We start from the raw sequence: 15108 nt of genomic DNA on the forward strand, positions 1-15108 counted from the left end.
TCAAGTACAAAGTTAATCAGAATTTGAAAGACAAAAGACTAATGCTTGCTGGGGCTCCTTTGATGCTGAGTGTGAAATCTTGCCATTCCCACGTAGACGGATGAGAAACTAAATTTGCTCCAAAAATAATGTTTTAAAAACTGAAACACTGCTATCTATTTGTTTTTAATGGGACCGGGTATCAAACTGACATTTTGAATCTGTAACTTAGATTTTTAAAATTCATTCATGGGATGTGAGTGTTCCTCATAATACAAGAGTGTTCCTCTTGTATTTATTGGTCATCCCTAATTGCCCCTGATAAGGTGATGATGAACTGTCACCTTGAATAACCTGGCCATTTCAGAGAGCAGTTCATATTCAGCATGCATTGCTCTAGGTCTGGAGACCAGATTGGGTAAGGATGGTAGATCCCTTTCCTAAAGGATATTACTGATGGGGTTTTGCAACAGTCTCCAGTAGTACTATAGGCATAATTACCGATTCTAGGTTTTTATTCCAGACTTTATATAATTGAATTTGAATTCCCAAGCTTTCATGACATTTGAACTCATTCAACCATACTGGATTAATAATCCAGTAACATAACCGCTATGCCCCGAATTCAAATTCAGCCCAGACAGATGCAATCAAAATCTCCTCTACTAACAAAAAATGTTTTGCAGAGGAATTCCCATAATTGAATCTTAATGGTGCTAAATTGGCAATCTCAGTCAAGAAGGTTTCAGAGTATGGCTGTGTCTAAAATGGGGAAAATGTCTCATTGGTGCCTTTCTGAAGTTGGACGGAAGCAATTTCATTGGGCAGGACAGAGGAAGCTTTGCTCGACATACAGTGATGTTTCATGTTAATTGTGATTTCACGATGCTAATATTGTGTGCCAGAAATGAGCACTTTCCACCCCATATGGGCACAACTTCCTTCCAAAATATAATGACGAGTTTAGATCTGTTTGTTCTGTGTGATCTATATTGTACATTGTATGTTGGTTTGTTTCAGATGCATAATCAACAACAGGAGGAAGAGAAAAACAGTAAATGGGTCAGCCAGGAGAGGCAGAAAACTTTGGATAGGCTTCGTAACTTTAAACAGGTGAGAAGAGCATGAACTTGGTGAAGCATTTGACTATATTGCAGCCTTCCACTAAAGCACGTCTAATTGCAACACAGCTAATATAATGGTTGGTAAATGTAAAGTTTTTAATTTGTATAACATGTATTCTCTCCACACACCACTGAAATGGGCTAACATAATGCCATTGTTCATCTGAGATTAAAATTTGACACGGTGGCACAATGGTTAGTACTGGTGCATCACAGCTCCAGGGACCCGGATTCAATTCCAGCCTTGGGTGACTGTGTGGAGTTTGCACGTTTTACCTATGTCTACATGGGTTTCCTCCGGGTGCTCCAGTTTTCTCCCACAGTCCAAAGATGTGCAGATTAGGTGGATTGGCCATGTGTACTTGCCCCTTAATGTCCCAAGATGTGTAGGTTAAGTAGATTAGACATGGTAAATGTGTGGGATTACAGAGATAGGTCAGGGGAGAGGGCCTGGGTAAAATACTCTGTCAGAGAGTTGGTGCAGACTCAATGGGCTGAATGGGCTCTTTTGAACTGTAGGGATTCTATGATTCAAAAAGAGAGTATGAAAAGAGACTGGCAGCTAACATAAAAAGGAATCCCCAACTCTTCTTTGGGTGAATAAATAGTTTTAAAAAAGAGGTAGGGTCAATTGGGAAGGGGAATTTGTGCATAGAGGCAAGGGAGCATAGCTGAAATTTTAAATGAATACTTTACCAAGAAAGAAGATGCTATCCAGGCCATGGAGAGAGGAGGAAATTCAGTCATGCGAAGGGTTTAAAATTGAAGAGAAGGAGCTATTTGATGGGATGTCTGTATTTAAAGTGGACAAGGCACTGGGGCCAGATGAGATGTATCCAAGGATAATGAGGGAAGTGGAAATTACAGAGGCACTGGTCATAGTTTTTCAGTCTTCTTTAGATTCGGGTGGTTCCAGAGGACTGGAAAATTGCAAACGTTACACCCTTGTTTGAAAAAGGGCGTATAGATATACCCAGCAAGTGCAAAGCAGTCAGTTTAACTTTGGTGGTGGGACAACTGTAATTTGGGACGGAATTAATAGTCACATGGACAAATGTCTGTTAATTAAGGAGAGCCAGCATGTATTTAAGGGAAAATCATGTTTAAGTTGTTGGAGTCTTTCAAAGAGATAACAGAGGGGGTTGATGGGGAATGCTATTGATGTGGTGTACATAGACTTGCCAGGCTGCACAACAGACTTGTGAGCAAACTTGTATATAAACTCATCAAAGGGACAATAGTTAACATGGGTGAGTGACAGGAAACAGTGTGTAGTGGTTAATGGGTGTTTTTTCGGGCTGGAGGAAGGTTTGTAGTGGATTTCCTACTATTTTGTTATTTGAACCTGCCCTTCCTGATATATTAATAGAATCATAGAATCCCTACCGTGCAGAAGGAGGCCATTTGGCCCATCACGTCTGCACTGACTCTCCGAAAGAGCATCTTACCTAAGCACAATTTTGGTCTGGTCTCGTAGGGCCTAGAAAATGGTCATCAGTTTAATGAAATGGTCAACAACCTGAAACATTAACTCTTTCTATCCATAGATGCTGCTTGACCTGCTGAGTATTTTCAGCAGTTTCTCTTTTATTCCACCAGATTGATACCAAATTATCTGGGCTGGTTTAGTGGGGAGATAGGGTTCTTCTTTTACTTCACAGAAGGGTAGACATTCTGTGGATGTAATTGAAATCTTCAGAATAATAGAACATGATTTGGTTCCAGTAAGTAAGGTTGAATTAGATAGTTTAGGGAGGGCCGCAGTTACAAGTATAATTTCAGTAAACATGGGGTTAGGTTTTGGTATTTACTTTGCCAGGAAGTGCTTGACCTTCAATGACTTTTCAACACGCATCAAAAGTGGATTTGCTGGAAGCATTCAAGGGAGAACTGAATGTGTTCTGCTGAGTGACAAGCAATTATATCTGTAAAAGGAATATGAAACCTTGGGTTCTGAAGAAGAATCATATCAGATTCTTGGTGATAGGCGATAAATTTCCCAGAGTTTTTCCAAAATGGTCTATGCTTTTCTTGTATTTTGCCTCTTCCAGATTGTGCGACTGTGTAAGGGCAGGAAGGGTGATGGGTGGGCTTAGGTACATGGTGTGACTGGTTTAATTGACCAACTGATCTTGTAGAAAAGCAAAATACTTTGGCTGCAGAAAATTAAAATAAAAACAGAAAATGCTGTAAAAACGTAGGTCAGGGCGGTATCTGTGGAGAGGCCAACGGTGTTAACATTTCAGTTAGACCAGAAACAATAACTTTGTTTTGCTCTCTCCACGGGTGCTGATTGCCCTGCTGAGTATTTTCAGCATTGTTTGGTCTTTTCCTGTACTTTTATTAGCATGTTCACAAAGTATATTTCCCTCAGCTAGTCTTAGTTTAACATTAAAAGACCCCATGGCACTATAGAAAGAAGAACCAATAATTGTCCTGGCCAGATAGTCTTCCCTTAATCAACACCATAAAATAGAGCTAGCTTAACTGGACATTCATTGCTGTTCATCGAACTTGTTGTGATTTCTGTTTTTGAAACCTTGCTATGTGAAAAATGACTACTACATTCACCTACGTTGCAACAGTGACTCCATGTTTCCTAGAGCACTTTTCAATGTCCTGCAAAATGAAGGATTTTTGAATTCAAGTTTTATTTCGTTAAAGGTGTTTTAAAAATATATATCCTTTGTATCATACTCTATTACAATTATTACATGAATCCTTTTCATTCATCTTTCAGAAGTACCCTGGGCAAGTTGTGCTTAAATCCACAAGACTACGTTTCACAAATGTCAGAAGAAAAAGTAATACAGGTTCAGTGACCTGTGCTAGCAAAGACCAAACACACTCTCTTCCAGGAACATTACAAGTACAAGAAACAGCTGAGGAAGGAACCTCACCTGTAAAGAAGGAAACAAAGTTCACTGGAGCAGCAGAATTGAGCTCCACAGCACAAGAACAGGAATGTGTTTCTTTCCAGTCAGGAGATGATGCCACTCCTGAACTGTTGCAACCTATTTCACTTCCAAGCCCTTGTAATGAAGAGTTCAGTAATATTGATGTAGTTCTGCCACCACCCCCACCACCTTTACCCCCCCCTCCTCCACCAATGCCAGTTTATGAAGAATCACCTGATGCCCAGCAACAAGCAGAGAAATCTGCTCAGTCAGGTGATGGCAAAGAAATATTGCAATCTGTCAGTTCACCCACACCTCACTTATTTGACAGCAAGCAGCTATTAAATGCCAGAAAAAAATTAAAGAAAACTGCATCAAGTGATGAGCTGAAAAAACAAAGAGGTAAATATTTGTTTTTGCGGTTTAAAATGTTGACAACCTTCTTTGGTCCTTTGTAATTATTCCTTACTTTAGAAAGAGTAAATTCTTCCTTAGATCATGGTACAATACTTGGATTGTTGTTGGCCATATGCGACTTACACAAATATGCATTGAAAATGACCAGATTCTGATAAGACTGGGATCATTCTTGTCAATTGGCTTCTGACAGGAAGCTTCTTGGGTGCTGGAATTAGGTAGCACACTGACCAAAACAGAGTTTAGGAGGGTAATGGATTGGTATGGGGTGCCCTTTCTTTGAAAGAGAGTGAGCTAACAGGAAAAGTGCCCGGATATCTAGATGCTTCCCAACTCAAAACGCAGATTATCTATCACCATCTCTGCTCAGCAAAGCTGCATAGTTGCATGTTTGATCACTGGCCATTAATTGTGGCCATGGGGGAGGCGATGGCCTAGTGGTATTATTGCTAGACTATTAATCCAGAAACTCGGCTAATGTTCTGGGGACTCGTGTTCAAATCCCGCCACAGTAGACGGTGGAATTTTGAATAAAAAGTATCTGGTATTAAAATAACGATGACCATGAAACCATTGCTGATTGTCAGAGAAACATACCTGGTTTGCTAATATCCTTAGGGAAGGAAATCTGCCATCCTTACCTGGTCTGGCCTACATGTGACTCCAGAGCCACAGCAATGTGGTTGACGCTTAACTGCCCTCCATGGGCAACAAGGGATGGGCAATAAATGCTGGCCAGCCAGCAGTGCCCATGTCCCATAGAGACTGCATCTTTTTTAAGGATTGTTTAAAGATGCTTGCTCGGTGAGGCTGTATCTCAGAAGACATTTATATAATTTTAAGTAATTTTGTTTCTCTGCTGATGTCTGAACTTGATCCTGTTGCAGTGAGCTCACCGATGGATGAAGTTCTAGCCTCTCTGAAGCGGGGCAGTTTCCACTTGCGAAAAGTTGACCTGCGTTCTCTGCCTCCATTTCCAAATGAAGATGACAGCAATAATATACTTGCACAAATTCGGAAAGGAGTAAAGTTGAAGAAGGTTCGGAAAGAGGCTCTGAGGGAATCCTCCATAGATTTGCATGATGCTGATCCTCTAACACGCAGCATCCATGAAGCTTTAAGGAGAATTAAAGAGGCGTCGCCAGAATCTGACGATGATGAGGATGAAGGCTTACCGTACACTGATTGGGAGAGCTAACTGTTATAGGCCAAGGCTATAAGGCTTACATGTTGTAAACATAACCTTGCCCTTCCTTCCATTGTGCAATTAATTGTTAGTGGTCCCGTAGCAGGGTTGGTGGTCACTGAGTGGTAGAGAGATGTTTCCTTTGAAGCTGTGCCTAAAATGAAGTCTTCTAATATCTAAACTAATAAGTGTGTATACTATATAACATTTAACATTTTTCACAATCCCTCTTCACAAGTTGTTGAAAAGTGTAATGGCACTGAACAATTGTCTAGTCAAAAGTTGCTGTTCTGTGATCATGGTTGAGTTCTATTCTCTGTAAATTTATTCAGATCCCATTTTAACATAATCAGCATGATATTTTTGCCATTAATATCTGATATGTTCATTGAGCATGATAAAGAAAATACCAGTTTCATTAAAAACAGCTCCAGTTTTCTTCTGCACATTAGTGGAGGGTAGAGTTTGACCTGGGAAACATGGTTTAAGTGTAACTTTATCCTCAAAGGCTCCCTTTACTACCACGATACCTTCATTTTCATCAAAGTCCAAAAGATTTTGAAGATTTCTAGACACCCAGCAAAACTGTGGAAGAATAAGAGTTCAGTTGCCTTAATAAACAGACACAAAATATACATGCAGGTTAGTTTTAGCTGTTTGTTCTACAAATTAATGGATTTTATCTTGTGTGCTGTAAAGTTAAACATTTTTGCATTCATGTTTTCTTTGTACCCCTCAGTTGATCTTTACAAAAATATACCTGTACGAATAGCCTACCGTCTGTCATTAATTACTGTATTTGGTACTGTGAAAGTTTAGTAATTAATAAAATGGGCCAATAGGGATAGGAGCTAAAATAATTCACTGCAAAATAATAGTTTTACAGAACTTAAGATTATGTGAAATGATACAGCACATTGATTTTAAAACCTATTTATATAGTAACGTCATTTTGATTGTTAAATTGTGGGCTGACTGATCTATAATTTGTTTAGGTTATCTATACGTGCATAAACAGATTGCCTTATGTATGTCTGAAAGATTTTTTAAAGAAGTTTTATTCACAGTAACAAACCAATTTGACTGACAAAATTCAGCTAATTCCCGAGCCTTTTAAAACTGAAGCTTGGTACTACTTAGTCACTACATCTTGATTTATTTTTTTCTCTCTGACTTTTTAAAAAATTGGCCATGTCCTGTTTTATGAGCTTTAGCCCTTCTCCTGGGCTTCTAGCTTTATACAAAAGAAAAGGCTTGGCTCTGAAACATTGTTACATGGCTGGAGTCAAAATGCACTGCTTATGTGGATATTTTAAATGCAGAATTCTGGTTCTGACTGTGTTACAGTGAAGAAATGCACTTAAATAGCACCTAGTATAGCACCGCACCTGTGCACAAATGAGTACTAACTCAGAATATCAGTTTCTTGGCATAGATTTAATCATCTAAATGTCTATTCAGGGGGCTACTTCTTGATATTCATCTTGTGGGTGTAACCCATCTATTTGAGGGCTGAAGCAGTGGGCAGATCATATATGAATGGCTTTGTTGCCTTTAAGTTTGGAACCCGAAGAAGCAAGGACATGGCATGGCCAGGAAGAGGAGAATGTTTAAATTGTTGGGGTTAAAGCTTCCTCTATAATCAATGAATATCAAAATTGTATTAATTGAAAAAAAAACCCTTGAGGAATCTTTGTCATAGCCCTGATTCAAATAGCATAGAATTAAATCATTTCAGAAAACTTGTATATGAGAGGAAAATTTCATTTAGACTCGATAGGAATTGCTGGTCTAAAATCTAGGTTTTAAGTAACACTGACAGATTTGTATTTATTTTATTTATTAAATGTGTATCATAGACTGTAGAACTACTTGCTGTTAAGGAAGGAAACTGGGATCGGTGTTGGGCAAATGGAACTTTTAGGAATCAAACTTGGCTGTCTTTTTCCTTGGATCAAGATCGTCTGAGTTTGATGTAGGCATTCACATACCAATAGTGGATCATGAACCATGATGTGTTCAACAATGAAGAACAGGAAACTCTGACATTCCTGCAAATTAACTGCTTCACAGCTGGTTTAAAATATTGTTATACTTCTAACCAAAGGCATGATTCCAGAAGTATCTCTTGGTTATACCCATAAAATTATGAAGAAAATAATGTGTTTATAAATGACTATTATCAATTAAAATAGCATGAATAACCAATTGGGGAGGAAGAAAGCAAGTAAAACCTTGTCAGGACGTTGCTGAACAGAATTGCTATGAATTCTGAATCTAAACATCATTAACTGTTGTGCCACATTGTACCTTTTAGTGCACTGATCAAACATCCTTAACTGAAAAAGAAGAAAATTTTAACTTCTGAAACAGCATGTGGATATCAAAGTATCAATTGCTTTGGCTGTTAAGTTTATCTACTATGTTGTAGCTTCTTACATGTTTATAATTTAATAATATGCTTTTTGAACTAGGCTTTAGTGCTGAGAGTGCATTTTAGGTTTGTTTTATATTTTTCTGCATGTGTGAATCATTTGCTTATTTAGCATAAATCTGACTTATAAAAGAGCAATTATTTATTTTCACAGGCATTCTGTATGTATTAGGAAAAAAAACACTATATAGACTTGCTTGTTAATCAGGTTTTATTTTATTGTTAATGACAAAGCCAGTCTAAATTTTTAGTAAGCATTTTAAAAACACTATACATTTTTAAACTGTCCCTGACACTATGATGACTGTAAGTAATGTATCCCCTATATATATTTTTTAAAAAGAACCTCCTGGTGGACCTGATGATTTTTTTTGCATGTTTAAGCCCTTGTTTAGTTAAACCCAGGTCAATCTTTTTTTAAGATAAACTGATTCAGTTCTGAGGTTGATGGTGAGTAAGTACTGTGCATGGAATTGTTTCCCAAATAATGAATTTGTTTCAGTCGTGTTTCTAGATGTCAATTGACAATACCCAAGTGAGCACAAGTTGGCAGATTCAGCATGAACATAGCAATTTTATAAAATGACAACTGCAGGTTGCTTTGTTTGTTCTATCAACATAAAGCATTATGCAATTTTTGCATGCTTTGTAATACTATACTAGATGTAGTCGAAGAGTTTGCAATTATCTAGAGTTACAAGTAACAAAATCTTTCAGTGTTTGAAATGACATCCAAACTTGGGACTAATACAATTTCAGCTTGCAATTTACAGATGTTGCTTTAGACAGTTTGGGGAGGGGGTGGGGGAAAGAAAATCAGATTAAATTCCATAATTAAGCCTTGATTATGCATTAAATAACTTGGAATGTTTTATCTGACCTCCTAAATTCAGACTTAACTTTAATGACAGCATAATGTGACTGCAGGCAGCACAATGTTAACCTTGCAATTAGGTTGTAGTTTCAGGTGCTTATGTAATAATTACAAGCATTTGGAACTTGTGCAGTGGTGTGGTTCATTTGCATGATATTTTCCAGTACAGTATTCATTGGTTGCTTTAATTTAAATTAAGCAGTCTTTTAGAATGTTTTGTCTCCGAGCTACTCAGCACGTCAACTGATATTGTGTGACTGACATTTTTAATAGTTACAATTCCTTTATCTGGTTGGTAATCATTTATTCTTTGATTACTGATGTAAACTTGAGTTTATTTCCTGTTAAACCCAAAGTGTTGATATTAATTACATGCAAGAATTAGATTGCAGTAGTAAACTGGTGTGTGTAGGAGAATAAAACAAATTGCAGAAAGAAAAAGCTTACATAAATGTTATTGCTGTTCAATTAATATTATTCCTGTTAGTGCTTACTTTTCCAATAGTGATTATGTTTATGAACTGTTTGAGCTGTAGTTTGTAAATGCTACAGTTAGCTTTGTGTTTGTTTCACATCCATTCCCCATTTTGAAATGCTGATAAAGACAGATTTCAAACTTAACATGAAACGATGTAGTTGTTTAAGGAAAATTCCAAATATTTATCCGATTCGCTTAATTCATAGAAAAAATAAAAAGTGGAAGAATTAACCGAAGGCAGCATAGGAATTGCTGAACAAAAGCCAAGATCTATCCAGTTCGCATTCTACCATCCTAGTAGTTGAATGATGCACCAATAATAGAATTGGTAACTAATCACAGAAATAAATCCCTAGTCTTCAACAGATCCAGCCATGATGACAAGGAAAACACTAGGAGTGGAAAGTTTAGAAAACCATAGGTCCAAAAGCACCTGTTATTCCCAAGTATTCTACACTTCCACATGGCATTTCTCAAATTGCTCAATACTATATCCCAAACATTTTCTGAAGGAAATCTATCTAATTTGCTTTTGAATACATAAATTCAAACTGCCTCTACCATCACCTTAAGGAGCCTGTTCCACACATTGATCATTCTTTCATTGACATATTGTCTTGAAAAATTACTCATAGAATCCCTATAGTGCAGAAACATATACATACCCCCTTTAAGTGCAGGCTAGTTTAGGTACATGTCTCTACAAATTTTTGGATCTCTGTCTTCGCTGTTCCTTTGCTTTTTCTGAAATCATAATTGCTAGTCAACAGGTCAGGCTGTAGAAAACCTGTCTTCTAATCTGTTAATTGTACACAGCATTGCTAGTGGAAGCTGTTTTTGTAAATTCTTTGATTTGATTTAAAAAGTTACAGTATTATAATAGAATTGTTCCAACTTTGAAAATCTATAAATGGATGGGAAAGGAGTTTGTTCCAATGTTTGTGCATGTGATTTGATCAGTGATATAAATTAGTTACAATTCAATGTTTACAAAAAAATGAATCAAGTTCAGCTTCAGCCAGCAAACAATTGATATGAGCAAAGTTAACTAACTGGATTGGGGTTCCAAATATTGTCCTATCTCTCATGTGCTGGACTAGTTCATAATTCATTTTTCTATATGAAAAAATATTTCCATCGAGGCGAGGGAAAAATCAAATTATACAGTGTGATCTGGTTTTCTTAGAATTGTACTTGGCAGGTTCTTTTTAAATCTTTGCAGCCTATTTTTAAACAAAGGACTGAATTTTGAGTATATGTGAAATAAAAGCAAGTTTAATGTTTATAGTAATGGCTACAGGGCCTTTAACTGGCAAGGTCTTGAGTCGGACACAATTCCTATTCCTTGTAAATATTATGCTTGCATCATATGTTAGTATATTCCCAATTATGGTCTGGTTTCAGTGTATAGCTGTTTGAGTTGAATGATACTGACGTTTATTTTGTCAGATGCTGGTTTAGTTGTGTTTGTTTTGGGCTCTGCATTAAAAATAATTTGGAAAGAAGTGCTTCATTTAATTATAGTCTGTAACCTAATGGCAAAACAAAGAGCTGCAAAGTTCTTTCATAGCAACCAAATGATTGAGTTATGAAGAAAATCTGATAAAACGTGGGCTTTTAGCCTAATGCTATACATATTTAGGCCAGTAGAAAGGGGCATAGATTCAAGCTGGCAAGAACTAAATTTAGGATTGATGTCAGAAAATTCATTTTTTTAAACAAGGAATGTTCAGATGTGGATGTTCTTTAATGAATTCAGAAAACTTGGAATCATTTAATGGTTGAATTTAGTGATGGTCAGAACTGTATGGATTAATGAGCTAAGATAGGGTAAATGGCATTCCTCACTAGGTGATCTAGTTTACAACATCACCTAATGCACAAATGTTAGTGAATCTAATTAAATCTTAACCTGCAGAACACATACTTTGTCCCTTGTTTCGGTGATTGAGTTACTCTGCTTTTGAATTTTCACTTTTTCCTATATGAAGGTGTCTTTTTATTTCAAAGTTAAGTGGGTTCTTTTAGTTACACAAATCTCATTTGGTAGCAATCAATTATGTCCTGAAATATTTATGTTGTAAAAATTGAATAAATGTTTGATTTTAATCTAGTTAATTTTTCATGAAATAACCCATTGTGAATCACTACTAAATTGGACAAAATAAAATTATCACCAAGTCACCTTACTTAGCAACCACTGTGAATGAATGCCTTTCACAGAATCAGAAACCCGTAAAACTAATTGGAGGTTACTATATATAAAGAATTAATAGCTCACATCTGTACTTTTCTGCATTGGATATGCAGAGTATGGAGGGAATCTGTTGTCCATGGAAAAATATTCTGTCATTTTCTCCTCTCTGCTAAGACATAAGTAAACATGTAATATTTCAGTGGAGGCAAGAAAGAGGGAATGCTTGAAATTATACAAAGTTCATAGAGCCTGCTTTTGATGTTTTTACATCTGAAGATTCTGTATTACCTTTTTACCAGACAGTAAACTTTACTGTAGAACTATGTTCATGTGTTCTTTAAAGCTTGTCACAGAAATTGTAAATTTTGCCTAAAACTAAAGCTTAAAGGCACTGATTAGTATCATTGCTATTTAATTCGTGTGGACTGGTATGTTGAAATTATAGTTACAAAAATAAGCCATGGATTACATTAATAGGGTTCCAGAGAAGAGTACTTTGTCGCAAAGAGTGAAGTAATTCAGCTGTGTGTGGCAATCAGTTGTTGAACTGAACCACATCAAAAATGTATAAGAATTAGAGATTTTCTTCCTATAAAAATCAAGAATTTATTTATTTATTCTGTACGGGCAGACATTTTAAATGTTCTGATAATTAAAGTGAGAACTTTTGTGCAATTAATGAGAAATTAAGACCAGTGTGAGGATGCCAGTGATTGGAATGCTCTTATTAGTCCATCAATAAGTGGAGATCTTCTGTGGCATCCTGAATGATCCCTAGCTTCTGACTTGCTGAAATAGCTCGTCTCCTAATTGGCCTGACAAATTAGGAGTTCATGATGTTTTGGAATCTTAATTTAGATTAATCAGGTGTATTTTTAAAAATAAATCCTAGCCCTGTCAGAGTGAAAATAATTTAATATATATTGGTAATATAGAAATATTTTGCTTCACAATATGATTAATGCAGAAATATTTTTATGGCATTGAGGGTAGTTGTGCATTTGCTTGAGACTGATCGCGGGAGAGTTGAGATAAAGGTAGTTTGAAACTATATGCTTCACGCCATGCACCTTAAAACCTGGATCTTGCATACTCTGCAATAGTTTCGACGAAAGATTGGCGGATGCACATTTATATAGTGCAAATTGAATATGTTTTATGCTAAGAACACTGCAATAGTAGATGAGGTCGTTTTTGATGTTTTCGCATCTTGACACTCTTCCAAGTTGATAGTTTGGTGTTGAAGAATAATTAATTTGTTCGAATATTATGCAACAATGGATCCATGTTATTCCCCCTTTCACATTCCAAGATATTTTAAAATTCAGTTCCATAGAAGCAAAGGTATATAAATGATTTTTCTTCATTTCAAACTTGAAGTAACATTCCTGAACAATAATTTGATATTTTGCCATAATATTTAAATAGTTTTTAAGGGCTGGTGTGGCTGTTAGGACCAGTAAATCCAAGCTTAATTCTTTAAAAGTAGGTTTATAGTTTAGAAAATAATCAAGCTTTCTGGTCCATATCAAGCTCTGTAAGGCTTGTCAGATAACAAAGCACAAAATGTGAAGTGCTTTCACTGACAATTAAAATAATTTGTAAGCAATTAACCTAGGTAACATCCACCATTTATGCAGTAATTCTGCTGAAATTGTGGTATTTTTCCATTTATTTTACCGCACTGTCCTTTTGACATTATTGAAAACACTAGTAAGCATTTCTTTTCTTTTTAAGGGTGGCTGGGATAGACAGCCTGTGTGCTTTATTTATTCTTTTCTAGTGCTGTGCTGTTTATTCCTGATACGTTCACAATTAAGCAGGTACTGTATTTTTGTGGTGTGACCTCACCACAGAATTAGACTACCTATTACTATCATTTAATGTTTTTGTGTGCACCTGCTATACATCTCCAAGAAATGAAATAACAGCCCTTGTGTATCATACTACATACCATGCTTGTAATACCTAAGGTACAGCATTTCCAAATCCACCCAATGAGAAGCTGCTTAGTTCTGTAGTTTTTAGATACTAATGGAGTGAAGAAAAGACAGAGTGACTGGCTTTGTGCAATATTTGAACTCACTCAACGAAACACACTAGCACAATATTTTAACATCATATTTAAAAAGCTGTATTCTGGTTATAATTAAGACATCCACTGCACAAAACAGTTGCTTTTAATAATAATCCAGAAATAAAGTATTTATTGAGCAACAAATAAGTATAAATGAATTTTTAAACTTAAGCATTTATATAGCAATATTATAAAATGTAAAATATTTGCTCTGACTTTTTCCTTTTCCTGTTTTATTTTGCTTATCCAATGCTTTAAGACTCTGACTTCTGTCATGTAATCTTGATATGTTCTATTTTATTAATTTTTACTGGCATATTGAAGGCTGAAAGCCTCAAAAGTACTGCAATCACCTCTTTTAACATTGTATTCACAGTTTTGGTGCTGAAAGAAATTACTTTTGTTTCATTCAATAAAGTATGATATTTATTTCCTGTTTTTTTGGTGTGCATCTGTTACTTGTTGGAGAGGATTTCTAGTGATTTGAAGGTACGATGAAGGTTTGCTCCAGAACATTATGGTCATGAACTCGGTCCTCAGCACCAGAAAGCACTGAATGGGTGAAACCTAAGGCCAAAATGCAGATAAGTGTCATACAAACATATGAGAAAGGCAAGCTGGTCCATCCAGCCAGCCTTGCCTATTGTTCCCCGTTGCTTACAGTTAACTAATCTCATGGAAAAGGTAGAAGGTTTGTTTCCACTTGCCTAAAACCTTTTTTGAAAAGAAAAATAATTCTGGGAAGTTTTTTCTAATTTCAAAGTGATCAAAAGTAAAATCAAGGAGATGAGACGAACATCACCCAACATAACCACCTAATTTTTGTAAGCTGTGATAGCAGCTTCCTCTGGGAAAGCACACAGCTCCTTTTTGGATATTTGAATCAAATCCCACACACTAACTCGGCAGTGGAGTGATTGCAAAAAGAAAAGGCTGTTAAGTCCTCTTAACGTAAGTAATTCAAATAACTTATCCATTTGAACACACTATAGTCTGTTCTTTAAATACTTGAATCAAATTTCCCTAATTTCTGTACTTTGTTCTTTGATAGCAAAGAATTTTTAAAATCAATTAACTGTTTCTAGAGCTGCTTCATCTTTCACCACAAAGGGACCATCGTTTAAGGTGTTTACATGACCAAGTGGAGAAGCAATTGAAAAAGTGTTAACACATTATTTTAAGAGCATTGATTGCTCATCTCTAATTGCCCTGGAGCTGCCTTGAACCACTGTCGTGGAAGAGAATTTCAGGATTTTGACCCAATGATAATGAAGGAACAATGAATGTGTTTCAAGTCAAATGTTCAAACTTCCATTAGACTTGTGTCCTAGTCCCAACCATTTTCAGATGCTACATTAGGTTAGAAATGGTCCCATTCACTCCTGATTGCCCACTGTTCAGTCCCATTTGTAACTCATCAGATACTGAAGCAGTATCAGGCTTGG

The 15108-nt window shown here is 36.3% G+C and overlaps 1 protein-coding gene across 1 annotated transcript in view; it reads left to right on the top strand.

Moving 5' to 3' along the window:
• The window catches only part of jmy (junction mediating and regulatory protein, p53 cofactor), a 99157-nt gene extending 91218 nt beyond the window's left edge, over positions 1 to 7939 (top strand). The window contains exons 8-10 of the mRNA XM_078214974.1: positions 1000 to 1092; positions 3844 to 4402; positions 5305 to 7939. Coding sequence (XP_078071100.1) covers positions 1000 to 1092; positions 3844 to 4402; positions 5305 to 5615 — 963 coding nt within the window. The 3' untranslated portion in view covers positions 5616 to 7939. The remainder of the gene's footprint in view (positions 1 to 999; positions 1093 to 3843; positions 4403 to 5304) is intronic.
• Positions 7940 to 15108: the final 7169 nt, after the last annotated feature.

Source organism: Mustelus asterias, chromosome 6, assembly GCF_964213995.1.
Source record: "Mustelus asterias chromosome 6, sMusAst1.hap1.1, whole genome shotgun sequence".
Lineage (NCBI taxonomy): Eukaryota > Metazoa > Chordata > Chondrichthyes > Carcharhiniformes > Triakidae > Mustelus > Mustelus asterias.